The sequence below is a fragment of the Elephantulus edwardii genome, unplaced genomic scaffold, assembly GCF_000299155.1.
Source record: "Elephantulus edwardii isolate Elephantulus edwardi_28Jun2011 unplaced genomic scaffold, EleEdw1.0 scaffold00002, whole genome shotgun sequence".
Lineage (NCBI taxonomy): Eukaryota > Metazoa > Chordata > Mammalia > Macroscelidea > Macroscelididae > Elephantulus > Elephantulus edwardii.
Genome location: NW_006399752.1, coordinates 32,329,448 through 32,356,368, shown reverse-complemented (window position 1 = coordinate 32,356,368; position 26,921 = coordinate 32,329,448). Strand labels below are relative to the sequence as shown.

The window sequence follows — 26,921 nt, the reverse complement described above, 5'->3', positions numbered from 1 at the left end:
AAAATGACTTTCTCAGGAGAGAGGTCCTTTCCATGGGGCTGTGGGGAAAGGTGAAGGGTGGACAAGGAGGCTGCCAACAGCGTGGTTTACCCCCAGGCCTGCTAAGAAGGGTGGCAGCTCCTCATCCACGCCCTGCTCGCTCTTTGTAAAGCCATCCTTTATAAAGCTGTGCCCTCTTACTGCCTAGAGCCTGGACTTGGGGTAGGGCACAGGTAAACCCTTCCAGGGTTTTGGACTGTTTTGCTCTGCTGCTAGCTGAGCTGCTGTCTGGAAGTGTGAGGAAGACCATCGTATAGTTTTCGTTCATTTCAGGTGACATCCAGTGGGACGTTATAGACATGTCCCCTCAGAGCATAGTGAGAAGTGCGCATGTTCAGGAATGCATCTTTTTCTGGTGTTTGTATGTCCTGTTGTCCCAGAGGGTTGGCTCCTGTTCAAGTGTACATCCTGTCTGGGTGGTGCTAGTGCACCTGTCCAGGTGTGCATCCTTTCCAGGCGGGGCTGGTGCACCTGCCCAGGTGTGCATCCTATCCAGGCGGGGCTGGTGCACCTGTCCAGGTGTGCATCCTATCCAGGCGGGGCTGGTGCACCTGTCCAGGTGTGCATCCTATCCAGGCGGGGCTGGTGCACCTGTCCAGGTGTGGATCCTATCCAGGTGGGGCTGGTGCAGCTGTCCAGGTGTACATCTCATCCAGGCAGGGCTAGTGCACCTGTTCAGGTGTACGTCCTGTCCAGTTGGGGCCAATGCTTCTGACTGAGGAGTCAGCGCGGCACTTGCTTCTCCTCCTTGAAGGCAGTCCTGAGACGTGGAGAGGGGTTGCCTCGTGGCTGTCGTGTGTCTCCCCACGTGTTCTCCTGGCCTGTCACCGGTCTCTGTTGATGGGAACTGGCTCTTGTAAAGCAGAACACAGAGGTCTTTCTGCCTGTTTGGCAGCTCCTGGACCCGTATACCTTCATGTCTGATGTTATGGGACATCCTTACTTAGACTCACTTACTTGCCATGAATTTGCCTGCCCTGGTGGCATTGTGCTAGTATCAGGATCCTAACTAAAAAGGCAGCAGTTCAGATCCACCAGCACCACCTCAGGAGACAGTTGCATAGTCTACTCCTTACAGATTTACAGTCTCCGAAGAGAGTTGCTGTGACCTGAAGCAGTTCAACAGCAGTGGTGTGGGTAGAACTTTTTAAATCAAAGGAACGAAGTTTTCTTCCAGGGAATACAAAGCAGACTTTTTTCCATTGAGACCTTCCAAAGACTAATATTTCCTGCAATTTTTATCCCCTGGAAGGAAACTTCGGGAAATGGCATCTGTGAGGTAAGAACTTCCATGTCCCCCACCACTGCTGTGCCATATGTAACTACCTGGTTCTGGTTTTTTGGGAGTAGTGTTTTCTATTTTTGTGTTTTCCCTCCCTCTCTTCTCTGTAGCCAGAAAATGGGTAAGAAGAGTCGAGTCAAAACTCAGAAGTCAGGCACAGGTGCGACAGCGACGGTGTCCCCGAAGGAGATCTTGAACCTCACCAGCGAGCTGCTGCAGAGTAAGTTGGTGTGGCTGCGTGTCGGCCTCCATGCAGTGTCTGTGTCTACACACGCTTGTCGTGTAGGTCGCTATCAGGTGGGGAGGCTTCACGCCTGTGTGTGTGTGTGTGTGTGTGGACTCTGGTGGGAAGTGTGGGGTCTCCCCGCCATTGTGTTTGTGGGCCACTGGTGGGAAGTGTGGTGTGGAGTGTCCACGCCTTTGTGCATGTATATCACGGTCCATGCTCTGCTTACTTCAGCTGTGGATGTCAAGGGTGGAGCCAGACACCCTTGCCTTCCAATCCCTGCCATGAACAGTGTGACCTGGACCAGTCTGAGAACTTGTAGCCCACCGTCCATCTCCCTGTGACCTCCTGTGGAGCTGTGGGTCCTGTGTGACTGCTGATGTCACTGTGTGACTGTAGTGAGGCCTGAAGAAAGCAAGGCGTGCAGAGCGTCTGCAGCATCCCTGCCTGGACCGCTCTTCCCTGACACTCTGGGTAGAGACTCGCTGTTCTGAGCAGGTGTGGCTCGGACAGATTCTTCACCTCCTGAGGCCACCCAGCCATTGTCACCCCAGAGGAAGCAGGGTATGAGAGGACATCTCATTTTACACAGTGTGCCTCCGGGGCAGGCCTTGTCCAGATTAGTCCCTGTTTCAAGATCTGCACGATTAGCAGTTAGCCAGGTCTTGGCTAAAGGCCTCTGTTTGCTGTGGTCAGTGTGATTGTTTGTTCTTGGCTGAGATGAAACTGGTGCTGTGAGACCTCACGTTTAGTGTGGTTACTCTGTGAGCTTCCTCCTGGCCTCCTCTTCACTGTGGGTTTAGCTCACGTGATGGGTTAAGTCAGATGGCACTGTCTTCCTCCTGTGCCCCAATCCTGATGGAAAGCAGGCCTCCCTGCCACCCTATGTGGCTATGGGTACTGTCCTGGCACTGCCCATGGGCAGGTCATGGGGTCCCTGCCTTTTCTTCCCTGCCCCCTGTGTCCTCTTCACTGTGTAGTCGAGGGCCAGTAAGTGTTGATAGAGAAAGAGGTGAGGCTGGTTGTCCTTGGCGGTGAAGAGTCAGTACCTAGCTAGTTACTGTTGGCTAAGTGAGCACACAGACTCTTGTCAAGAGCATGGAGGGGGCTAAAGTGGGCAGCTGCGAGGGCAAGAGCAGTATCGGCCACCCACCACTGAGAGTCTGGGCCCGCTCTGAGCATCCCAGATCCTGAGTGTTCCAACGGGGGCCATGCTGTCAGCTTCGGGAAGTGTTTGCATCATAACCTGGCCCTCTTGGAGCTCCTGGCCTGCTTATCGGAGCAGTGAGGACGAAGGGTCTCCCAGCCGCACCACGGTCCCGGGCCAGGGTCCCGGCTCCGTATCCACTGTCAGGTGGTGTCCTAGTGCTTCGGAAGTGCACTTGCCTTCCGTATCAGTCACGAGCAGGGCTGTGGCGGCTGCATGGGCCTTCTGGATACGGCTGGTGCCGTGGAGAGAAGCCGCGCTCACGTGTGGATCTTCCTTTCAGAATGCAGCAGCCCCGCCCCCGGCCCGGGAAAGGAGTGGGAAGAGTATGTACAGATCCGGGCTCTGGTGGAGAAGATACGGAAGAAGCAAAAAGGTACCGTTTTGGAGCCCTTCCCACCCCATGGGGACTCAGCAGCAGCTAGGCTGTGGAGAGCGCTGTCCCATCCGCAGGCGGGTCACTGGACCAGACACGGTGCTGGCACCTGCTCCCGAGAGATGGCGCCGCCGAAGAGTGTGTCTCTTAAGTCTCCGATAGCAAGCTTTGTTACACAGAACGTGCACAGGCCCACTTCCTTTTACTGTGCTTCGCCAGCTTGTTCTTCCCAGAGCCTGCGTTGTTTGCAAGGGGAAGGCTTTGAGCTGCTCTGTCAGGACCGTGCTCCAGGAGCACATGCTCACTGCGTGTCTCTGCTTCCCAGATCAGCTGTTCTCGCAGTATTTCAAACTTGGTCACGGTGTTACCGCCTCACAGTGTCAGCGTAACCTTAAAGTGCACTGTGGAACCAGGAGATTCATCAGATTTATTGCGGTTTAAAAGGTTTCTGTGCTGTCTGTTTCCCCAAGCTGTGTTTCCTGTAGGGTTTGAGGCCAGTCCGTGATGCTGTGTGTAGCAGCACAGACCTAGTATCTACAGGCTAGGACTTTGTGGGGCGCACACAGCTTACTCAGAGGTACCCCAACTAAGAGCAAGCCACCATTCTCTGTCTCACGTGGGGACTTTACAGGGTGCTCCCTGGGTGCTACATGGTCTGCATGACTACTCACCTGCAGGTTGGGGGTGTGCCGCTCTGCTTCCATGAGGATTCCACTGAGAAGTCCCCAAGAGCAGTGCTGCAGTGTAACTTGGGGCTTCCACAGGTTAGAGACGACTCAGTGGCAGCAGCAGGTTTAGGTTTCCCACCCTCAGTGGGTTCCAGTGATTCCCAGCCAGGCTGCCAGTGGGACTGCCCGATGCTGGGCCTCCATTCGAGGGCGCTTGCTGGTACCTGTAGCTTGTGTTCTGTGAGGCACCACCGTTAGGTGGGTGTGCAGGGCGCACTGGAGGTGGGAGGAGGAGTGCTGTGAGGGGCCTGCTGGTTTTCTAGACGTCCTTTTTATTATCCTGTAAGGCAGGCAGAGTGGAATTTGTTTCTCATGTGTTAGCTTTCTATCGCCTGGCGAACAGGCCTTTAAACTATACTCTTTTTAGGCTGGGTGGTCTCAGAGCCCCATGTGGTCAGCAAGACACTCCTGTATGATGGACATTTGCTCTGATGGGCCTGGAAGGTGTGCACTGTGCTAATCCTGCTTCCTGAAACAGGAAGCCAGAGAAGCTGCTCTGTGCAGGTGTCACTTCCCGGCGAGCGCTGTCTGTAAATCAGCACTAGGGCGAGGCCATCACGCTCATTCCCTAGTTCCCAGGGAGGGGAGGTGGGGCCCGCCACTTAGAGTGTTCCTGAAGTAGTGGCTTTCTTCCTTCAGCAGGGTCCTTTGCTGCCCACCTGGCACAGCTGCTGGGCACTCCCTGGTCGCTAGAGGAATACTGGCCCAGTGCAGGGTGGGACCCCCTGGGGGCTGTTAGGAGAGCTCTCCTCCTTTCACCTCTGAAGCCTCGACCTTTCCACCTCATGACCTGACACAGTCAGCACCCTGCTTCCTTTTGTCACTAGTACTAGAACTGCTGCCTGTCGCTGACGAGTTTTAGGATATGCTCTTCCTCTTTGGTCCCTAGTGCGGGTCCGGGCTGTGACGATCCAGGGATTCATCTGAACTCTCGTTTCCAGGTTGGATTGCTAGGACCGTCACTGGTCTTAGACAGGAACTGCCTTTTCTGCTGAGCGCCGTTTGTGTGGTTCTAATAGTGCTTCTTTTCTGAAACGTGTATTGATGCAGGTCTGTCTGTGACCTTTGACGGAAAAAGAGAAGATTACTTTCCTGACCTAATGAGATGGGCCTCAGAACACGGAGCATCTGGGGAAGGTTTTGAAATGGCCAACTTCAAAGAGGAGGGCTTTGGTTTAAGAGCAACAAGAGACATCAAGGTGAGCTGTGATGTGCTGATGAGAGCGTCCACGTGTGTGGGCATGGGGAGACCTTGCTGGGGGACAGCCTGGGGTGTGCCGTGCGGACAGCCTGGGGTGTGCCGTGCGGACAGCCTGGTGTGTGCGGGCAGCCTGGTGTGTGTGGACAGCCTGGGCCGTGTGGACAGCCTGGGGTGTGTGGACAGCCTGGTGTGTGTGGACAGCCTGGGCCGTGCGGACAGCCTCCACCTCCTTCATGATTTGGCAGCTTCGGGGTCTCGGCCTCACAGGCTCTGAGATGTAGCTAAAAGACCAGGATGCAGATTCTAGGGAGAGTTCCTGGGAGACGTGGGGTGGGGAGCTGTGTCAAGGATGCTCTCCAACCTCCTGGACCTAATGGCCGAGTGTCTGGAGGTACTGTTTTACCCAAATGCAGCGTCCACAGTGGCGAGGGGAGGAGGAGAGAGGCACAGGCCTGACAGGCGAGGCGGACATCCCAGCCTCTCCCCGCATTGCCTTTCTTCTGGGAGGAGGAGTCACTTGAAGGTGCGAGGGAACTGGGCTCTGCTCTCAGGTCTGACTGCCCATGTCCACTGTTCTGCATGCCCCACTCCTGGAGGTTTACAGGGGGCCTAGGTGGGTGCCCCATTCGTGTCTGTAACTGGGTGGGGACAGTGATCTCATTGTGGGGTGACTAATGCTTGCCTAATCCGTCTCAGTTCAGCATTTGAATGGAAGGAGTGGGTGTGATTTTTGGACCCCCTCAGATCTTCAGCAATGTTTGCGGTCAAGTTGTACTAACTTTTCTTGATATAGTATTATTAGACACCTACTAAATAGCGTACAATACTTGTTTGGTATTTTTTTTTTTTAATCATGCTTGCTATTACACCAGACTTCCAATAAAGGAAAACAGGGTCCCTTCCTTCATGGCAGGCACGCTGGTGATACTGTTGTTAAAGCATCAGCCACTCACCAGAAGGTAATGGGTTAGTGGTGTACATTCCCCAGCTGTTGCCTTGGAACAAGGTGCGGCAGCCTGCTCCACAGAGGTTTATAACCTTGGAAACCTGTGGGCACTCTTAGTCTGTACGGTAGGGTCGCTGGGAGTCGGAGTCGACTTGGCAGTGGGTTTGGTTATTGGGTTGGATTGTCGTGTTGTTTGGCATTGAGGTAGGGACATTATGCATGCGTTGATCGAAATCCTAGACAAGGCAGAACGCTTGTTGGCCAGATGCCTCCTGCTCTCTGATCATAGCAGCGAGAGCTGCCTGGAAGCACTGGGCATGTGGGAGCGGTCCACAGGGCCTTAGCTGAGGTCTGGCTTCACTGTGAGTTCACTCAGCAGCATAGATGCTCAGGTAAGAGGATACATGGAAGAGCAGTACCACCTTTTGCTGAAAAAATGAGGTGGTGCTTTGAACAAAAAGGAAAAACATCTTGGCCTTTTGCCAGTAACTGTGTTTTCAAGAAATTATGGATGGGAAAGAATACCTCCTAGCTTTAAAAAGGTAGTTTTTATGTACTCATAGGTTGGAACCTGTTCCTAGCTGACCCCTCAAGGTTTTCAAGAGGCTGTAAGCTGCACAGGAGTGTGCCCTTCTTCCCCTGGACCCTGGGGTCTCCTGGGGAATGGAATTGCCTCTCCGTGGGTTGGCGGGACATTCCTTATCTGTAAGTCACCAGGAGTTGGAGCAGTTCCCCTCAATTTAGGCTTTTGTCAGGGGCCAAATGTTTTCTTTCTGGACCTTAATGTTTGTACTTACAACTTCCGGTCACTTTACTTCTAGTTAACGTTGAAAGTCCCGGGGCTCATCCTTTGCATTCACAACTGTTTTTCTACTGGAAACAGGATTTTTAAAAATGCACTTGCTCAGTGAATCAGGAGGTTGCGTTGTCAGATATTTGATGTTCTGATCACAGATTAACATTGTATATAATATTTGACCATAAACATGGACTGAAGTTTTAACATCTTTTTATGATACTTCTGTTTTCTTATTTTTCCCTAGGCAGAAGAATTATTTTTATGGGTTCCACGAAAATTACTTATGACTGTTGAATCTGCTAAAAATTCAGTGTTGGGTGAGAATAATTTCTGACTGTTCGTTCAAGGCAAAGTACAAGTGGCAAAAAGCATAAGCCAGACTTCGTTTTGTGACACTAACGGTTGTGTTTGGGTGTTAGTCTAAACTGATGCAGTATCCCCTAAATCCACGTTAAATGTCTTTTGTAAGAAATTGTTACAAGTCTGAGCAAAGGGTCGAAAGAGAGATGTTGAGTGTTTTAAATGTCATAGGACTTTTCAGCTATTTTCTGTAACTGTAAGATATATTTTGATTGACTGACTTTTAAAGATGTTTGTGGAACTTACGCTGTTAACTTCTGGGTTAATTCAGGGCCCTTATATTCTCAAGACCGAATTCTTCAAGCCATGGGAAATATCACACTGGCCTTTCATCTGCTGTGTGAGAGGGCCAACCCTAACTCTTTCTGGCAGCCCTACATCCAGACCCTGCCCAGCGAGTATGACACTCCTCTCTACTTTGAGGAAGATGAAGTTCGGTATCTTCAGTCCACACAAGCCATCCACGATGTCTTCAGCCAGTACAAAAACACAGCCCGGCAGTACGCCTACTTCTATAAGGTGATCCAGGTAAGCCGCCCGCCTGTGTCTGTTCACACAGGAGTGTGTGGAGCCGGGAGGTGAGGCCAGAGCCAGTGTGTGGTGGGACATGGTTAGAGACGCTCAGATATTTTTAGTTTCAAATTAAATCAATACATGCAAGTGCAGCCTTTCTTCACTGACACACCAATGAAACACTGTTTAAATATAATACCTGACTTCACCAGGCACCTCTATAAGATACACAGCAGAAATTCCTCAGTAAGTTTTCCTGAAAACTGAAGAGGTTCTGTAGGTGAGCTTTCTGAGAAATGAAAGTCTGTTTTTGGGTACTTTGTGTGTGCCTGTATACATTAGTATTAAAATGTAGTCATTTACTGAATTACAATGCTTGATGGGTTTTTTCTGTATTGCTTTTAGTTGCTTTATGTAAGTTAAGAGGGTCAGGATAAGTGTCAGTACAGTGTGAACACGGGGCACTAGGGCTGGCTGCCCCTCTTAGAGTGTGTGAACATGGCGTAGAAGTTACACTCACCGCCGTCAAGGCTATTCTGATGCCTAGCTGCCCTCCATCGTGTCCAGGGCTATGAATCTCGTTTCGTTTTTTGTCAAATTTAGTAAAATAAGTGAAAAAGGTTTATTAAGGTAATGCAAAGGAGGCATGCTCGTAAAAGATAAAGATAGACACTGTGAAAGAGTTACGGGAGCAGTGAGGGGGACGCCCCTTGAAATTCAGGGGTGAACCCAAACCTTTTGTCAGGTAGCCAGCGGGGAGCTATCAATCCTAGCGGGAGGCAACTGCCCCTTCCTCCTGAGGAGCTCTGGGGGGTTGACACTGCAGGATCAGCCATTTGGTTGTCAGTGCAACACTCTGGACAAAGCAGAGCTCACTGGGTTCTGCGGTCTGTTCTAAAGGAGGCCCGGTGGCCGGGCGTGTAATGTCCTGGACTGCTAACTGGTCGCTCGGTGAGACACCTGAGCAGTCTCCTCTTGCAGAGACTTGCGGCTCTTGGACACCTGGGGAAGGGTCGCTGTGAGTTGGTGGCATTGACTTCGGGGTGTGTTTTTGGTAGTCTGATAAGCGTTAGCATTATGGAGACGTTTGAGGTGTTGTGGGAGTGAACACCTGTGACACTGAGACACGTTGTGAGCACGTCTTCTTGCTCCAGTCGCGGTTGCCACAGGCCTTCAGTTTGTCAGAGCCACACTGTGTTGAAGCACAATCAGTGCGTCTGCCTGTCCTCAGGCTGCACGTGGCTGTCCATGAGGGCGCCTGGCCCGGCCAGGATTTCTTATGGGACGTGGCCTTCATTCATGTTCATTCCCCCAGATGCCCCAGCTCTCGTCACGCTGTGATTGCAGAACTGTGCAGTGCAGGGACTTGGCAGCCAGGCTTCTGTCTGGGCCTCCAGTGTTCCACCTAGACCAACGGGCCTGTTATTCCCTCTGTTCTTGTTTTCCTAAACCCTGAACTTTCGGAAGCTGTTCGGCATTGCATAATATGGGTAGCTGTTAATGCGATTTGATGGGATTTTAAAAAATAACTGACAGTGGAATCGAACGTAGAGTTTCATTTAATGTGCATCTGTGATCCTGGATTTGAAACGGGCAGCTTTAGTGACCTTGAAATCAAGCCAATTCCACTGCGGCAAGTCCACTATGTGCCCGTGGGCCCTGGAGGCCTGTCAGAACGGCCTGGCTTCCTCAGGCTTTCCATTTTATGGAAGCTGGCTGCCATCTCTTGCTCCTGAGAAAGAAAGTTCAAACTGCTGGCGGCCCCCCCAGCGCTCCGACCGGCCTGGCAGGGGTTGGTTTCTACTCTCAGGGCTCAGTTGGACATATTTTTTTTTTAATTTTTTTTTTTTTATATTACTCTGTTTTATTTACAAAGTTTGAAAGACACTTTTTCACAAAAGATCCCTCGCATTTCCTTCACCCCACCCACCCCTGGAATTGTAGTTGCACATTTAAAATGACTGTAGAGAAAGCTGCCTCCCTAGGTCTGAAGGAGCCCTGAAGGCATAGTGTATTACATGGGGGACAGCTAACAGAACGGTCAGCGGCTCCAGTCCACCAGCTCTGGGGACCCGGAGGCTCACCATCGGTCAGGACTTGGGCAGCGGGCTTGGCTTCGGCGTCCGCGTCAGAGCCTGTCGTTTTGCCCGGCACTCAGGAGGACTCCTCCGTAAGCTCCTCCGGGGCGGAGCTGCCTTGGCTAGATCCCCACAGGGCTCCTGTCTGCTGTTGGTTGGTGGGTGTAGTGGTGATGGTGGTTCTTGGGGAACTGACCTGCCCTGATCTCGATAGTTCATCTTCACTGGCCAGCTTACTTCAGGGTTAACTCAGCAACGAGGATTTTGCTTCAAGTGGAAGGAATTTTAAATTCCTGTAAGTTGCTCAAATACCGTCCTCAGGAAAATGGACCAGTTGATGTCAGTCTGTTCAGAGCAGAAACAGCCTCTCAGATGCTGTTCAGGTGACTCACTTTATCACATTCTGTGTTGTTGTTGTTGTGTATCATAGAGTCGGATCCAGCCACAGCTGACCCTCCAGGGGGTTTCAGAGGCACCTGATTGCACAGGAGGAGATCGCTCATCCTTCTCCCGCAGAGCAGCTGGTGGCCTTGAGCTAAGTGCCTTCAAGATTGCAGTGTGGCTTCTTGCCACTTAGGCTACCAGAGCTCCCCCCAATTCTGTGTGGTCAGTGATATTATTGTGGATAGCTCATGAAGTAGAGAACATTCTAGAAATACACTGTTAATTGACAAGTTTTCCAGGAGCTTAACAATTGCCATGTGGGTAAGAGCAGTTTGTAGAACTGATTATGAATACAGATATCTTTTCTAAAAAAGTAAAAACAACTCATATAACCATGTTCTTAAAACATTAATACCCTTATCTTTTTAGAGCAAATATTCCTTTTTATTGAAAATTTTAATTCATAAATGTGAGAGCAAAGTATGTATGACTGTGGAATGAGCAGATTATCCTGTGTTGACTTTTATTGCCCAGTGAAGCCAGCCTGCGGATTAGAGGCCATCAGGTGGGTGGTGCTGGCTCCTGTCAGACCCTCTGCCCAGCAGGAGAGTGGTCAGTGGCCACACCAGTGCTTTCTTCCTGTCACTGATTCTAGAGGCAGCTTTTGCCCCTCACTGGCCTCTGGAGGTGGCTGGGACTTTATTGTTAGAAACGAGTGTGATGGGTGCGGTGTGGGCACAGTACAGGCCACAGGCTGGGGTGCCGCAGACCACATGGCAGCAGTGCTGAGCCTTAGGTGATGGTACGGCACCTCAGGTGGCAACATGGGTCTAGATGGCACGACAGCCCCTCAGGTGGTAGCACGGTGTCTCCTGCTGTAGTGGTGTCAGGCCTGTCCTGGTTGAGAGGCCCTTGGCCAGCTGTTTGAAGGCCTCATCGTGGTAGTTGAGCCCAGACCCCTTCTGTGAGGGTCATGTGCTGTCGTTGGAAATAAGGACTCTTGAAACAATTTCTTGATCTCTGTACAAATATCTATATTTTAAAAAAACCCAGAGCACCTGCAAGTGTAAGCCTGGTGCTGGGGGTGTCGGTCTTGCTGAGGATGTGAACACGGGACAGAGGCTGAGAGCGTGAGGCAGGTGTCACAGAACAGGGCACGTGGGGTGATGACAGCAGGTTGGCAGGCCGAGGGGCTGAGGTGTTCAAGTGAAGCCGTAGGGGAGTGAGTCCCTGGAGAGCTTATGGTTAAGACTGACCGCTGGCCCGAAGGCTGAGGCTTCGGACCTCCCAGGAGAACGCCTCATAAGAAAAGCCAGCACTGCTTCTGACCGAAAGGTCTTGAAAACCCTGCGGAACAGAGCCACGTCTTGTCTCCGTCTCTGACAGTTGTGACCTGTGATGTGGGGGTGTGGCTTTGTGTTCCCGCTTGTTTTCTGATCTGTCAAATCGGGGCACTGAGGCTTCTTATCACGGGGGCTCACTGTCCTGCCACGTCCCTATGGTTGGGGACAGCTTGATGGCAGTGTGTTTGGTGTGACGGGAGCAGGAGGGTAGGTAAGAACAAAGGCAGTGTGTTTGTTGTGATCTACCCTCCTGCTCCTGTGTGGCCCCTTGTCTCAGGGCTTGTGCTCTGCATGTGCTTTTGGCTTTGACAGGGGCCTTTCCGTGCTCCGTATGCAGACGTCCACATCCCTGCAGCTGACGTAGCCGGAAGGTTCAGCCTCTGGTCCTGTTGAGCGGCCTTTGTAATAAAGACAGTGGGGCACCTGCTGGCGAGATTTGATATTGCAGCTCCGTGCTTGGAGGAAGTCCGCACCCCAGTCCAGAGGCTGAGCTTAGACTCCGAGGGGCTCAGCCAAGTGCGGGGGAAGGGTGAGACCCCAAGTGGAGTGCGCTGCAGCCACCGGCCTCAAGCTGCCACTGAGTCACGGGGCCAGGACTGCCCTGAGGGTTTCCAAGCTGTGGAACTCTGGGAAGTCACTACCTGACTGTTTCTTCTGCAGAGCAGTGGGTGGGTTCGAACCGCTGGCCTTTGATGAGTCACTGAACGCATTAATCACTGCACCACCAGGTCTTTGTAGTTTTGTGATGAAGGACCAGGGAAGAAGAGGTGTGTTGCAGAAAGTGCCACTTGGCTTTGTAAACTCACCTTTGAAGTGCAGTTGTCCCCCAGAAAGTATGTGTGATGGCGTGTGTGTGCTCGGGCATGTGCATGGGGGGTGGTTCCAGGGTTCCTGTGAGTGGAACATCTGAGGATGACCAAGTCCCTGATGGATGACATGGCAGTGTTTGCAGACAGCCTGTCACGGCCTCTCCATCCCCGAAATGATCTTTGGATTATCAAGAGCAGCTGACCCCTGAAGGCCGTGCACTGACTGGCTGCAGCAGCGGGCTTGCGGAGGTCCCAGGGGAGGGCAGGTGTCTGCCTGCACCCTAGGGAGTGAACAAAAGGCTAGATGGACATGATGGCGGCAGCAGTGGGCCCCACGTGTGAGAGAAATGGTGAGGATGGCATCGGCCAGGATGTGGTTCTCATCTGCTGTCATAGGGTCACTGTGAGCCTTACTTGACTCGTTTGGCACCTAGCAAATGCAAGGCCTGGTCAGCCCCGGACACCTAACCACAGTAAAACTAGACATTATGTGCACCTCTTCTTAGCCTTTGTGGGACTGTACTGACCACTTTGCTACGTGTGTGTATGTGTACCTTTGAATTGCATCTGACTGCTACAGGAGGAGATTGCCTCTCTTTCTCCAGTGGAGCATCTGGTGGATTTGAACTACGCACCTCCGGAATTGCAGTGCAGCTTCTTGCCACTGGGCCACCAGAGCTCCCTTTGGCTAAGAACCTTCACCTACCCCCTAGATGTTTCATTCTTAGTTTGTTGAATCTGAGGATCTAGAACCTAGGTTATGAAGGCCCAACTCTTAACAGTGTAGTGGTGGTGAGTGCTGCAACATTATCAGGAACAACAGATGGAAACTCTGCCCTATCCTGTGCCATCCTCACATCCCAGACACACTGGAGCCACACTGCAGTCACTGTGTCAGTGTGTTCAGTTGAAGGCCTTCCTAGCCTTCGCTGCCCCTCCACTTTTCCAGGCCTGGTTTCCCTCTTAAAGGAGTAGCCTTTCCTAGCAGCATGCCCGAAGTATGTGAGATGAAGTGTCAGCAGCCTTGCCTCCAAGGAGCGCTCTAGCTGCACCTTCTCCAGGACATACCTGTTCTTTTGACGGTCCCAGGGCTATTCAATGCTCTTCTCCATCACCACAGTTCAAAGACATTAATTCTTCTGTCATCCTTATTCATTGTCAGCTCTCAGATGCATAGCAAGCTATTGAAAAGACCCTGGCCCAAATCAGGCACCTTTTAGTCCTCAAACTAACATCATTGCTCCTCAATAATTTGGAGAGGTCCCTGATTACAGACTTGCCTAGTGCAGGATGTCTCTTGATATCTTTACTACTGGTACCAAGTGTATTGATTGTGGACCCAAGTAAGATGAAGTTGTCAATAGTTTCAGTCTTTCAGTCTTTTCTCCATCTATTGTTGCCTAGTGGTTCAGCAGTGAGAAGTTTTGTTTTCTTGAGGTTGAGATGCAGTCCATATTGAAGGCTGCTGTGTTTGATTTCTGTAGTAAGTGCTTCTTCACTTTCGGCAAGCAAGATTGTGTCGTCTACATGCCAAAGGTTATCGATGAGCCTTCTTCCAACCCTGATGCCACATTCTTCTTCATCAGAGTCCAGCTTCTTGAATAATTTGCTCAGTGTACAGATTGAAGAGATAGGGGAAAGGATACAATCCTGATGCACACCTTTCTAAATTTTAATCCATATCCTGTTCACTGGCTCTTTTTGCACAACAGCTTCTTGGTCTAGATTTTTCATTAAATTTTTAATTTAACAAATAACTTTTTATGATTTACACAGCCAAATACTTTTGTATAGTCAATAAAGCATAAATAGACATTGTTCTGGTATTCTCTGCTTTCAGCCAGGATTCATCTGACAGCAGTGATACCCCTGGTGCCACAGCCTCTTCTAAATCCAACTTCAGTTTCTGGCGGTTCCCTGTCTACGTACTATTATAACTGTTTTTGAATGATTTTTTTTGCTGGCAATGATATTGTTTGATAATTTCCATGTTCTTTTGGATCAAATCTCCTGGGAATGGGAACAAAATATGGATCTCTTCCGGTCAGTTGGCCAGGCAGCTAGCTTATTTGTTTCATAAATGCTGTGAAAGAAAAGCAAGTCTTAGCGGATTTTACTTAGCCCAGTTGGATAAGTCCAGGAATTTTCTGTTGACTCCATCAGTGGACAGTCACTTAATAGATGACGCAGGGAACGTGATAAAGGACTCAGTCATATGAGAGGTCGTGAGGATGCCGCGGGATAGGCAGGGTTCAGGCCTGGTGTTCGTGGGGTCATTGTAAGTCATAGTTGACTCGATACCTAGAGCAACAGTTCAGTGGTTAAGGAACCCCGGCCAGGCACTTGGGTTTGGGCCTGCCCGGTTATACTGAGGGTGAACTTGACCATGGGGACATGCTCTGCACGGCTCATGTTGACTAAGATGCTCATTTCATTGGATCCAATGCCTAACAGAGCAGCGGCACATTCATAGAATCAGTAACCACAGTAGCATGGTCCCACTGGTCCTGCCGTTTCAGTGCTTGACCTGCCTCTGTGGAGTTTCTTCCTTCATGTTGATCACACACGTGAGAGGTTCCCGGAAACCATGTGGCTGAGACTCATGTGCGTGTCAGCTGCCTGTGTTTCACTTGAGGCCAGCATCTACAGCAGCAGCTGCCCTTCCTGCCTTCTGCTTCAGGACAGGGAGGGCGTCTTCAGCTGCCTGTCTTCCTTGAGGTGGCTTCTCTCAGTAGCCAGGACTGTCGTGAGGGAGGGCGTGCGGCCGTGCTTCCAGCTCGTGCCTGCCGCAGCCTGTCTGAGAACAGGGCCCGTCAAGAGACCGAGGGAGGTTTCCCTCTAGCCCTTGGCATCCTGGGACGGTTGTGGCTAAATACAAACAGCTGCTTCTTCCTTCCCCTTCCTGCTGTTCTCTTTGCTTGATGGAGCCACTCAAGGATAGCAGATGTGAAGTGCCGGGAGATGCATTTATCTGTTTTCTCACGGCTCTCATCTGCAAAGAGAAACCTGACAGCTGAGGCTTCAGGAATGGCACCAGATTGCAGGGGGAACCTCTGGGCGTCATTTTCTTTGAAGATCTCAACACCGTGCAGCCCGAGTAGTGGGCAGCTTCCCTAGCGCACTCGAGCGAGGTCGGCCATCGGTTCCCTTCGAGTCAGTGCCAGCTCTCAACCTGAGGGTTGACCCGGAGGAGGAGAAGTGAGGAGGCAGGACCGAGCCCTGGTCCCGAGGTCCGTCTGTGGAGTCCACGACAACCAAGTGCCTCGCAGAGGGACAGGCTGCCTACGGGAACCGCTCACCCCAAGGCTTATAATTGATTTTAGTTATTAGATATAAAAATTGTTTTAAAATGCTGCTTCAAAATAAAAAATGCGTCTTCTTCTAAAGATAGCTGGGTTCCTTCTCAGATTGATAACCATCCTGAGGGCCTGTCTCCTGCAGTATTTCCCACGAAGGTAAAGCATTGAGATAGTTAATGTGCTGAGATGAATGGGTTCTCAGCATCAGGTCAGCCGTGGCCTCTGCTCCCTGGCACACCTGACCTCCTTCCCACCTGAACTTAGCCTGCAGGGGAAGTGTTCCGTTTCTGTGCCTAGCACATACCACCTACTGAGGGGTATGGAGGGACGGAACCATGTCCAGGTGTGGCCAGGGGAAAGGCCCATCTGGTCGGGGACCCCCAGAGTGCTGAGCTGGACGAGCTCAGGCTGGCTGGTTCCTCGGGTTCTCTGGCAATCACAGGCTGTACCGGGAGGGAAGGGTTGTTCCCCTGAGCAGTCTGAGGCTTTCCCGCCCTGCCGGCGGTGCCCTGAGTGTGTGCTCCCTGGGCTGGCCATGGGAGCCCGGGTGTCTCCTGGGCAAGTGAGGGGGACTTGACCACAAACTGAAGGCAGCATATGTGGCCGTGGAGCCTTGTGGCTAGAGTTCTGGCCAGAGCTGCTGCCCACCAGGACGTGGGTGCCACAGTGATAGGGATGTTGACAGTGGGGACACCACCCGTAACGAGGATGTCCACTGACAGGGACACACACAAGCACAGGGCGCCTGTGCTCCTTGTGGACACGACAGCATGAAGGTGACTGAGTGGCCCTCTCTCCTCTCAGGCTCCCTTTGTATGTGAGGATTCTAGTTGACTAGCGTGCCAGAGGAGATGGCGTCTGCTCCCACAGCTAGGTTCAGACCAGGCCATGCCCCTGCCCACTGGGCTCCAGGGCCACCGAGGGAAGTGGCCTCTTGCACTCTTACTCTGTGTGTTGGTTTTGGTTTCTTAACTTTCAAAAGCAGAACAAATCTTGCATAAGCTCTTTATCTTGGGTAGTCATTTTTACCACTGGTTGGATGTGGCCTATAAGACGGAGGCCTGGGGTGGTTGGGCCATCCTTTGAGGGGCCCACGGGGCTGCCACCTTCCTGCTTCCTCCTGTCTGGTCCTGCAGTGGCACCCAAAAGCAGAGACAGGACAGTGAGGGCCTTGCTTGTCTCCTCAGGCTGTGTTGAACGTGATAGTCCTTTGTGTCCTTACTCGCCGGCCAGCCTTCTGAGTTACAGTGTCGGAGATGTGAGCTGGTGGAAGTGGGCCAGCTAGCACCCTGCTAGCAGCTAGCGGCCTTGGTGTTTAATTGGAGCTCCACTGGCTTGTCTAGGGCTCTGACCCAGGTTGGCCCCAGTAGGTGACCTTGGCTGTCCCTAACAGGAGAGTTATCTTTGCTGTGTCCCTTTCATGGTTTCAAGCTGTGCCAGTTATTCAAATGTGTGTCCAGGTGTCATCATTTTCATCACTGACTGCGGCAGATTAGAAGACCTGAGCTATGTCCTTCACCTGGTGAAGTCACAGCCATTCAAGGACACCTTCTGGGAACTCCCGGTTCCTGCTCTCTGTGCTTTTCCAGCCGTCCTGCAGCTTCAGTGGTCTTTGAGGGGCTTAAGAAGTGACCCCTTTTTTCTCTAGAGTCATGTTGACAGAGGCCAGTCATAGCTGATGTTCTGTGTGGGACCTCCTGTCTGGTGGCTGTTGAAAGGCAAGTGACGTGTCTCACAGGAGCTGATGGTCTCTGTAGGGCCTCCTCCTGTCTTGTCGACCTCAGGAGGTCAGCCTTTTGCCCAGGTGATCAGGTGCAGGTCCAGGTAACTGCAGCCTGCCCTGTGTGCTAGCCACCCTTCTTTTTAAAAAATTTTTTTTATTGGTTTGCTTACAACAATTCATATAGGTTGTTTCATTCATGTACATTGTGCTTTATTCAATCCCTTGTTTACATTGTGTTTCATACCCTCATTCAGGTACATTGTATTAGATAGAAGTCACTACCACACTGGGCTCTTGTTTGGCCATGGCCTTCTCTTTCTCATTGCCATCTCTTCCTTGTGCGCCTGGACTTCTGTATAAGAAATTCCCACTTTGAGAACTGCTTTTTGAACACTGTCCCACAAGGCGGTTGCCCCTGTCTTCTCCCCCAGCCTCCTCAGCCTTCCCAGGCTTGGAGCTGCCAGGCACCTGTGTTAGCAGAGGTGTCACCTGGGCTGCACGTGGGTTTCAGGGTCAGTGACTTCCATCAGTGTCTGCGGTGATGTGTCAGGGCCAGCATCTTCTGGAAAGAAGGGATGAGAGGCAGTGAGCATGTGTGACCAGGCCTGCTGTGTGTGACTTCTCTGAGACCCCCATCCCTGGTCCTTGCCGTGAGGGGTGGAGAAGCAAGCTCAGGTGCTGGGACTGAGCCCAGTGATGGTTCAAGCCTTCTAGCGATGAGTTAAAGCGGAGGCCAGCAGGCCGAGCCTTTCTCCCAAGTGAGCGCTTCTCAGGCACTGCCCCTGCCCGGAGCATGCAGGACACCTGCCAGAGGCTCAGCCAGCCCTCGCCCAGCCCCACAGCTGGACACACATCCACAGTTGGTCTCAGATGGCTGGTGAGAACAGGCACGTGCAGTGGCTGAGAACCACTCACCCCGGTGGTCGTGGCTTTCTGCTGCCCCTCACTGCCTGTCCCCCAGACTGTCCTTCTGTGACCTAGTCTCCATCCTCCTGCCCAGCTTTTCACAGGATTGTCCTGCAAGTCAGAAGTTTTCTGTGAAAATCTTAACACGTTTGAAAACAAAAGCAGCTTTCAAAAAACTCTTTTAATGCCTGTTCTTCCACACCCCAGGTGTAGTATTTGTGGTGCAAGTTCTCAGTCTTCGGAGATTGCTGCGTTTTTACCTTATTTATGATTTTATTGCCATAATTTCTTTTTCAAAAATTATTGTGGTATGAATATATAAAAACATTTGCTAATGTGACATTTTCCCACGTATGATTCGGTGGTGTTGATGGTGCTCCTGATGTGTAACTGTCCACGTCCAGGTTTCTCTCCCACCCTCAGCCAAGCCCCAGCCCGAGCACACGCTCCCTGCCCCTCCTTCCACCGTGGAGACAGTGCTGTGTTGTTGGCTGCTGCCAGGGCGCTTCTGCAGGTGCTGACCCGCGTGATGGAGGAGGGCTGGCCTGAGAGATCTGACCAGAGCAGAGCACCAGGCCTCTCTCCTGTGAGAGGGCAGGTCCACCTCCAGCTGTGAGCGGGACCACAGGGCGTTGGTGCTCCCGGGCCTTGCCCAGCATCATGCTTTCTGGCTGCATCCAGGCTGAAGCAGGTGTCACGTCTTCATACCTGTTTGTTCTGGTTTAGCTGTTCTGTTGAAGAGTCTGGACTGGTGTAAGGTCTACATGAGCCCCCGGCCAAGGGCCCTTGTGATGGTGCGTCCAGTCTTGACTTCTCTGTCAATGCAGGTGTCCCAGCATCCTCTTGTTTTGGTCTGTTGAACTCGGCAGTTTCTGTTGTTTTTCTGGCGGAGGTGGTTGCGGTCTCTCAGGGTGAGCCTCAGTACCATGTGCCGTTTCATTATCTTCTCAGAAAACAGCGCCAGACCCACTTCCATCAGGCCAGTTCCCACTTGTAGAGACTCCACAGGACACAGTGCAGATGCCTCACAGGGCTTCTCAATGGCTGTCTGCGTCGGAGCAGCGGCCACACCTTTGTCCTGCAGAGTCTGACCTTTCGGTTTGCAGCTGAGTGCTTGACCACCGTGGTCCCAGGCTGCACAGGGAGAACCACTGGAGGGTAAAGCAGGGGGTGGGGGGAGGACGAGAAATCGGGAAGCTTTGTGACATCACTTATTACTAAGCTGTAATTTTTACTAATGGGGATAGGGATTTTCCCACGCTTCGCAGCATGCCTGCTGCCTCTAATATCAAACAGAACAGCAGGTACCATAACCTGCGGTGAACTAGGTAGATGAAGGGACCTGCCTCTGATGAGATGTTGAGAAGACTGCATTAACGGAAAGCAGAGGGTGAAACAAGAAGCCCAGTCCTGTCGATTTCCTGGGATTTGAGAGCCGGGGTATAGGTGGGCCTGGGGTCGTTTGTGAAGGAGAGAGCTGAGTGGTCTGCATCTGCATTGTGTGTTAACCCTACCCAGGATTCATATTGCCAGAATGCTCTGCTTTGACTTTGAGTGTGTTTACAGTCCACTCCAGGTGGACCGCACTGTTCACATTCATGGGCTTGTATTTTAGTAGCAAGGTTTTGCTGAACAAATCGTCTAGAGAGGTGCCCTGTGATATCCAGTATTCAGAGCAGTCTTGTGAGCAGTGGGCTCTGCTGTGAGAACCCCTGTAGTCCCTTTGTGTCCGGGCTGCCTGCTCTGCCTTGCCCGTCAGGGCTGCTGTGGGCTGCGGTGAACGGCAGAGAAAGGAGCGAGACTTCAGGTGAGAGGAGCCTGCCTTCCTAGCTGGCCTGTTAGCACCACTGCAGTTGGTCATGTTAAATTCAAGAATGATAGTGCATCTGACACAGCCGTGACATTTTCAGTCGCCTCATGTGCATGCATGGTAGATCATATGGTCGTCTGATTCAAAATGTCCCATGCCAATCCATCTCATCGCTAAATAACTAATATATCAATATTTATGCGTTCCATTTCTTTCTTAACAATGTCTAGTTTTCCTTCATTCATACTTCTCACAGTCTGTATACCAAGCACTAGTTTCTTCTTACAGCTGTTCCTCCTCCTCTGTGTTTTGAAATTTGAGGGCTCAGCCTCAGTTGCCCTATCTGTTAGTCTCCTCTTAAGTGTGCTCTGCTCTACATAAGGCTTTCGAGTCATTTGAGAAGTAGGGCTTTATGAGGAGGAATGTGACATCAGGTTGGAGGAAGACTCATCACATTATGCAGATGACACAGCCTCACTTGTTCAAACAAGAAGACCTGAAGCACTTGCTGCAGAAGGTCAAGGACTGTAGTCTTAAATATGGATTGAAGCTTAATATCAAGAAGACAAAGATTCTTACCACTGGGCCAATTGGCAGCAAAATGATAGATGGAAAAAAGATTGAGGTGGTTAATAATTACAGCTTGTTTGGTTCCACAATCAACACTCACTCTTAACACCAGCAGTCTGGAAATCAAAAGACGAACAGCATTGGGAAATCTTCTGTCAGGGACTTCTCCAGAGTACTGAACAGCAACGACTTCATTCTAGAGACTAAGGTGGGCCTGATCCAGGCCATGGTCTTTGCATTTACTTGTGCTTCAGAGAGAGTTGGACAATGACTAAGGATGACAGAAAAATAATTGAGACTTTTGAATTGTGGTGCTGGAGAAGAGTCTTGAACATAACATGGACCGCCAAGAAAACAAGTAAGTCTGTCTTGGAGAGGGTGACGCCAAGTGTCTCATTGGAGGCTAGGATTTTGAAGCTCTGTTTGACATACTTTAGGCATTTGGCCAGGAAATACCAGTCCATGGAGGAGGACATCTTGCTTGGAAGGATGGAGTGACAGCGCAGGAAAGAAAGACCTGGGATATGAGATGGATTGATACAGTGGGGGTTGGTGTGTTGGAATTAGTGAGTCTAGTTCAGGGAAGGGTGTAGAGCTGCTGTACATAGTGTCGCTATGGCTTGCAGGCGACTCGATGGCACATAACAATGTGCATGCAAAATCTGGACTGTGAGTAAGGAACAAAGAGTTGATGCCTTGGAATGGAGGTAGTGGTGGTCAAATGCAGTCGAGTGCCCCATAGAAGCAAGGCTGGTGAGATTTTTGTCTCATTTAGCCGTGTTATTAGGAGGGAGACTGTGGGACCAAAGAGGATGCTGTTACGGAGGGGCTGGTGCAGGCGCGGAGCCCTCGCAGCAGCCTCAGCCCAGCTGCCCAGCTGTCCAGGACTTGCCCTGGACTCTGCTAGGCCCTACCCAGTTCAGATCCCGTCTCTGGAATGTTGCAAGATAACCCTTTCCAGTGCTAGATTACTGTGGTTGGGAAGTAACTTCTTGTACTGAGACAAATTGTGCATCCCTAAACTTTAATGTACCTGAGCTCAGGAGTTGCACTACCAACCTGAAGGTACACAGTTCAAATCTACCAGCTACTGTGTGGAAGAGAGATGAGCACTCTCCCCCTGTGTGTTTGATTGCCTCCGAAAACCCACTGGACAGTCAGCTGTGAGTCAGTTCCCATTGGATGGTACGTAATAGCAACATAACTCGTGTATTGGTTTTAAGAGAACATTACGGGTCGCCCTTCTTTCCTACCCATGTCACCTGCACATGCATTTATTTAACAGCTAGCTTCTTTGAGTAAGGCAATCAAAGGTAAAAATCAAAGGACGAATCCTGGCCTCAGGGAGCTTACGTTCTGGGTCTTCACCGCCCAGTAGGAGTGGTATGTAACCTAAGGGCACATATAGTGAAACAGATTGTTCCACATGGTTCTTACTACACCTTTGATGTGAAATTGTTGATTACACATCTACAAGGAGTTGAAGCTTGACATCAGGAAGACTAAGATTGGCGGCACCATGATGGATGGAGAAGACATTGAGGTGTTAACACTTTCATCTTGCTCAGCTCCACAGTCAACACTTGGCACCAGCAGTCACGAAATCAAAAGGCGAGTTGCCCTGGGGAAGTCTGCTGCCAGAGGCCTCGCTAAAGTGCTAACGTACTAAAGTACAATGGGGTCAGTCTGGAGTGCCCGGTCCGGGCCTTGGTCTTTGCAGTACTTGCTATGAATCAGAGAGCTGGACAGTGACCAAGGGTGACAAAAGAAGAATTGATGCCTTTGAGTTGTGGTGCTGGAGAAGAGTCTTGAACATACCATGGACCACCAGAAGAACAAAAGGTCTGTCTTGGAGATGCTAAAACCAGGTTTCTCCTTGAATACTACGGTTTTGAAGCTCCTTCTCACTTGCTTTGGGCACGTGGCCAGGAGGGACGAGTCCTTGGAGAAGGATATCGTGCTCAGAATGGTGGAGGAACTGCACAGGAGGAGAAGATCCCAGTGAAATGGATTGACATGGTAGCTAGAACAATGGGATTAGGTGTGTCTGAGTCAGTGAGTTTGGCTCAGGGCAGGGTGGGCTTCAGAGCTGTTGTACATAGGGTCACCATGAGTTGCAGGTGACTCAGTGGCGCATAACATCAGTCATAACAAGGAAACACTTGAAGCCCGTGCTCACTACGTTCACAGGGTGCTCTCGCCTCGCCGGGGACCATGCATTTGAAAAGAGCCTTTGATTCTTTTGTGGGTTTGGGAGAGAGATAGGTGCCAGCCAGACCTCAAAAGCAGAACCTTGGACGTGGTGATGAAATGGCAGATTGTCCCCCGCAGGCAGGCAGTGAGCCGCAGTCAGCCTGTGCCTATCTTCATCCTGGACACTCTGATCTGCGGCTCTGTTTGTCTGCATCGTCCCCAGCGTCAGCTCAGCGCAGGGCAGAGACCCTTCCTCCTCTTTGCAAGTCGTGCCTCACGTGCGGCAGGTGGTACTCGTTGAATGGAAATATCATGTGGCCTCAAGATTAGAAAGAGACTCCTCAACAACCTGCAACAAGCAGCTAACACAACTAGCCGAAAGTGAAGAGGACTTAAAGCACTTGCCACAGAAAATCCGAGACCCTAGCCTTCAATATGGGTTCCAGCCCAACATCGGGAAAGCAGAGATCGTCATCACTACCAGCAGACAACGTCATGACAGATGGAGAAGAGCTGGAAATTGTCCACAGCTCGGCTTGCAGCAGTCAAGAAATCAGACTGGTTTCATTGATAAACCTGCTGTCCAGGACCTCTTTAAAATGCTAAATAGAAGGGTTCCAGTTTAAAGGCTAAGGTGCGCCTGGCTCACGCCATGAGATTGTCAGTTCACACCAGGAGGGAAGCCCTGGTAGTGTGGTCTGATGGGAGCTGTGCTCTTCACTCAGAGGCCGCCTCTCTGCCGGTTCAAATCCATCAGCTGGTCTTCAGGAGCAACATGGAGAGTCTCTTCCTGTGTGATTTACAGTCTCAGAGAGCCTGCTGTCGGGGCAGCTGTGTCGGTTCCACATTTGCTCTGCATCTGCATTCTCCCCCAGTCCCCATATACAAGTGGGGTAATGAGTAAAGAAAACCAAAGAAGAATTGATATCTTTGAATGGTATTGGTTAAGAATAATGACTATACTATGAACACACGAATCTGTGTCGGGAGAAGTGCAGCCAGAGCGCTCTTTAGAGGGAAGGATTTGGAGACTTGTGTCCCGTATTTGGGGCATGTCGTCAGGAGGGCCCAGTCTCCAGAGAAGTGTATGGTGCTTGGAAAAGGAGAGGTTCAGCGAAAGAGGAGCAGCCCTTCAGGGGACGACAGGAGGTGGTGAGGAGGGCCCGGCTCGGGCAGGGCTCCCTTTTGTTGTACAGAGGGTCTCTGAGTTGGAGCCAGTCTGTTGGTACCAAACGACAGCAGTTCTTAGAAAAACAGTTTGGGGAGGGGGTGGGTCCCAGGTTTTCTGCTTCAGAGCTTCCTGCTTTTATCTGGGCTGGTTGACATTTCCTAGGTCAACTGTAAACACCTTGGCTTGTTGCTCTGTGACCGTGGGATGCAGAGTGCTCTGTCACACACCTTGCAGGGATTGGTCCGTTTGCTACTCACTTGAAACTCATTCACGGCTATGGAGTCAGTTCTGCCTTAGCTCTCTATCAGGTTTCCAGGGCTGCAAATCTTTACAGGAGGACACTACCCTTCTTTCTCCCTCAGAACTTCTACTGGATTGGAACCGCCTACCTAAGAGTCAGTAGGCTGACTTGTGACCTGCTGTTCCTTCAGGCCTCCTTTATGCATATGGAATGTTGTTGTTGTTATGTGCCATTGAGTCGTTTGCGACTCACAGCGACCCTATGTACAGCAGCCCTAAACCCTGCTCTATCCTGTGCCAATCATGCAGTGACTGGGGTATGCTGAGGGAGTAGGTCAGTTTGTGGTCCTGCTGGGAAGGCCATGCCTTGAAGTTAACAGGTGTTAGTTTACGTAAGTGGAAAATTTCAGGAAGATTTTCCAGAGGGGGCAGCAGAGAGTAATGCAGGGAGCCTTCTCTAGCTTGAATTTAGGCCAAGGGCTTTAACACCAATGATGACAAGAGATCCTGGGGCCTTGTGGTAGAGCTGATGATGGTAAGTCTGGAAGAATCCTATCTAGAGCTGGTGGTAGGCCCAGAAAGGACTCATTGACAGCCATGGTGGTCAGCTCCAGGAAAGCTGGAGAGTGAAGGTCAAGAAGGGCCTGCCATGTGCATGGTCCAGAAGGGGCCTGCATGGCTGAGGCGTGCCTGCCGTGTGCATGGTCAGGAGGAGGCTGCACCCCTGTCGTTAGGGGGCTGGAGGAGTGCACGACTGAGAGCAGCCTGCCTACCATGTGTGTAGTCAGGAGGAGGCCTGCTGCTGTGTGCGTGGTCAGAAGGGAGGCTGCATGGCTGAGAGGGCCTGTCCTGTACGTGGTCAGGAGGGGGCCTGCTCTGTGCGTCATCAGGAGGAGCCCTGAGGGGCCCTGCCTTATGCGTGGTCAGGAGGAGACCTGTGTACATGGTTAGGAGAGCTGGATGGCCGAGGGGGGCTGCACCACTGTGTGCATGGTCAGAAGGAGAGCTGGATGGCCGAGAGGGGCCTGTACTGCTGTGTGTGGACAGGACGAGGCTTGCATGAACAGGGGAGAGATTTCCATTTACATGGTTATCAGGAGGCCTGTACAGCTCTGTGCATGTGCGCGCGCGCGTGTGTGTGTGGTCATGAGGGAGCCTGAAGGACCAAGAGAGGGCCAGCATGATTAGAGGAGGGGCTGTGAGTTGAATCTAACATGATGACATCATGCATGTTAGAGGGTCCCCAAGAAAGAGTAACACCCTCAATGACATGGCCTGACAGTAGTGGCTGCCACAGTGGGGTCAGACATAGCAGCGATTGTGAGATTGGAGCGGGACCAGTGTTCTTTCCAGTTGTGTGTGGGGCTGCTGTGGTTAGGTCTGAGGTGACGGTACTTAACAGCCAGTCTCCCTCTACAGGAACACATGGCCAGGTATTTGTCCTGTAGAGCCTCAGATGGGCGCAGGTCCAGCGTGGGTGTGTACCAGCGTCCCTCGTTCTCCGTGTCAGCACGCCTGTCTCTCACAGCACCAAGCGCTCTGTCTGATTGCTTTTGTGTTTGTTCTTTCCTCCTCTCTGCTGGAGCTTTGCTGGTGGGATTTGGCTCCTGGGCCCCAGTCTCCAGAGGCCCGCTACCCATGTCTGAGGATGGTGGACTTGGTTCTCTCTGGTAGTTACATGTGGCAGGGTCTCCACAGGTGAGTGCAGGCTGCTCAGAAGGGTGACCAGGACGAGCGTCTAGCCTGCCTTGCACACCTTGAGTCCTGTCCCCACTGCAGTCAGCTTATTCACAGGTCACCAGTCAGAACTTTTGTTCTGACTGGTGCTGGGCTTGATGGACAACAGAGGACCCAGGTGAACGAGAGCCATCTGGTGTGAGAGAAATTACAGTCACTCTACCATAGGCGACAGTGCCCCGTCGGCACTCTGCCCTGTCTCTTACGAGAGGACATTCTTGATGACCGGAGAACTTGGCATCGCCTCTGCTTACAGCTGAGTTAATCCGTCAGCCATCCAGGCAGAAAGCCCTAGTCTACAAGGTGGAGGCCGGCTACTTGTCTTCATAGGCTGAGGCCTTGTACTCCATGTTAAAAAAACGTCCTCTGCATTTTGCAGGTGATGTGATGATAAGAATTGCATGTCTGACATTTCCCTATTCTGCCCTTGCCTTGTGCATATCCCAGGTCTTCAGCCTCAGATGCAAGACATTCTCTGCAGATAGAACAGTGCCATTTTTCTAGCCACGTCTTCATGAGACCTTGTGTCCCCTTCTTTTGCTGGTTCAGTTGGCATTTGTGTCCCTTGCTTTTGCTGACCCTGGCTGGCATCTTCCCCTGATGGGGCCTCCTGACTGCCCAGAGTATTAGTCCTTGTTGTTGTTAAGTGTCGTAGAGTCGTAGGTGACACATAGCGACCCTGTGAAGTAAAGTCTTGAATGCAAAACGTTCACTGGAGGCACACTTTATTTGGAAGTGGATGCCACTCCTGCTTCCAAGCCAGTTTTATTCGGGAGATCCACAAAAACCAGGCCACACCCTGATCTCAATCTCAAACTGAAAACACACCTCTGCAGAATCCCTTAAGCCTGGATTATACTTTAGGAGAGCTGAAGCTCAACGTCAGGAAAACAAAGATTGTCACCACTGGGCTGATTGGCAGCATCATGATACATGGTGAAGAGATTGAGATTGTTCCCAGCTTCAGTTTGCTTGGCTGCA

General features: G+C 51.3%; 1 protein-coding gene across 1 annotated transcript in view; it reads left to right on the top strand.

Moving 5' to 3' along the window:
- The first annotated feature begins 1,438 nt into the window (after window positions 1-1,438).
- SETD3 (SET domain containing 3) overlaps window positions 1,439-26,921 on the top strand; it is a 65,595-nt gene continuing 40,112 nt past the window's right edge. The window contains exons 1-5 of the mRNA XM_006879167.1: window positions 1,439-1,541; window positions 3,038-3,130; window positions 4,909-5,057; window positions 7,049-7,121; window positions 7,436-7,692. Of these exons, the coding sequence (XP_006879229.1) occupies window positions 1,439-1,541; window positions 3,038-3,130; window positions 4,909-5,057; window positions 7,049-7,121; window positions 7,436-7,692 (675 nt within the window). The remainder of the gene's footprint in view (window positions 1,542-3,037; window positions 3,131-4,908; window positions 5,058-7,048; window positions 7,122-7,435; window positions 7,693-26,921) is intronic.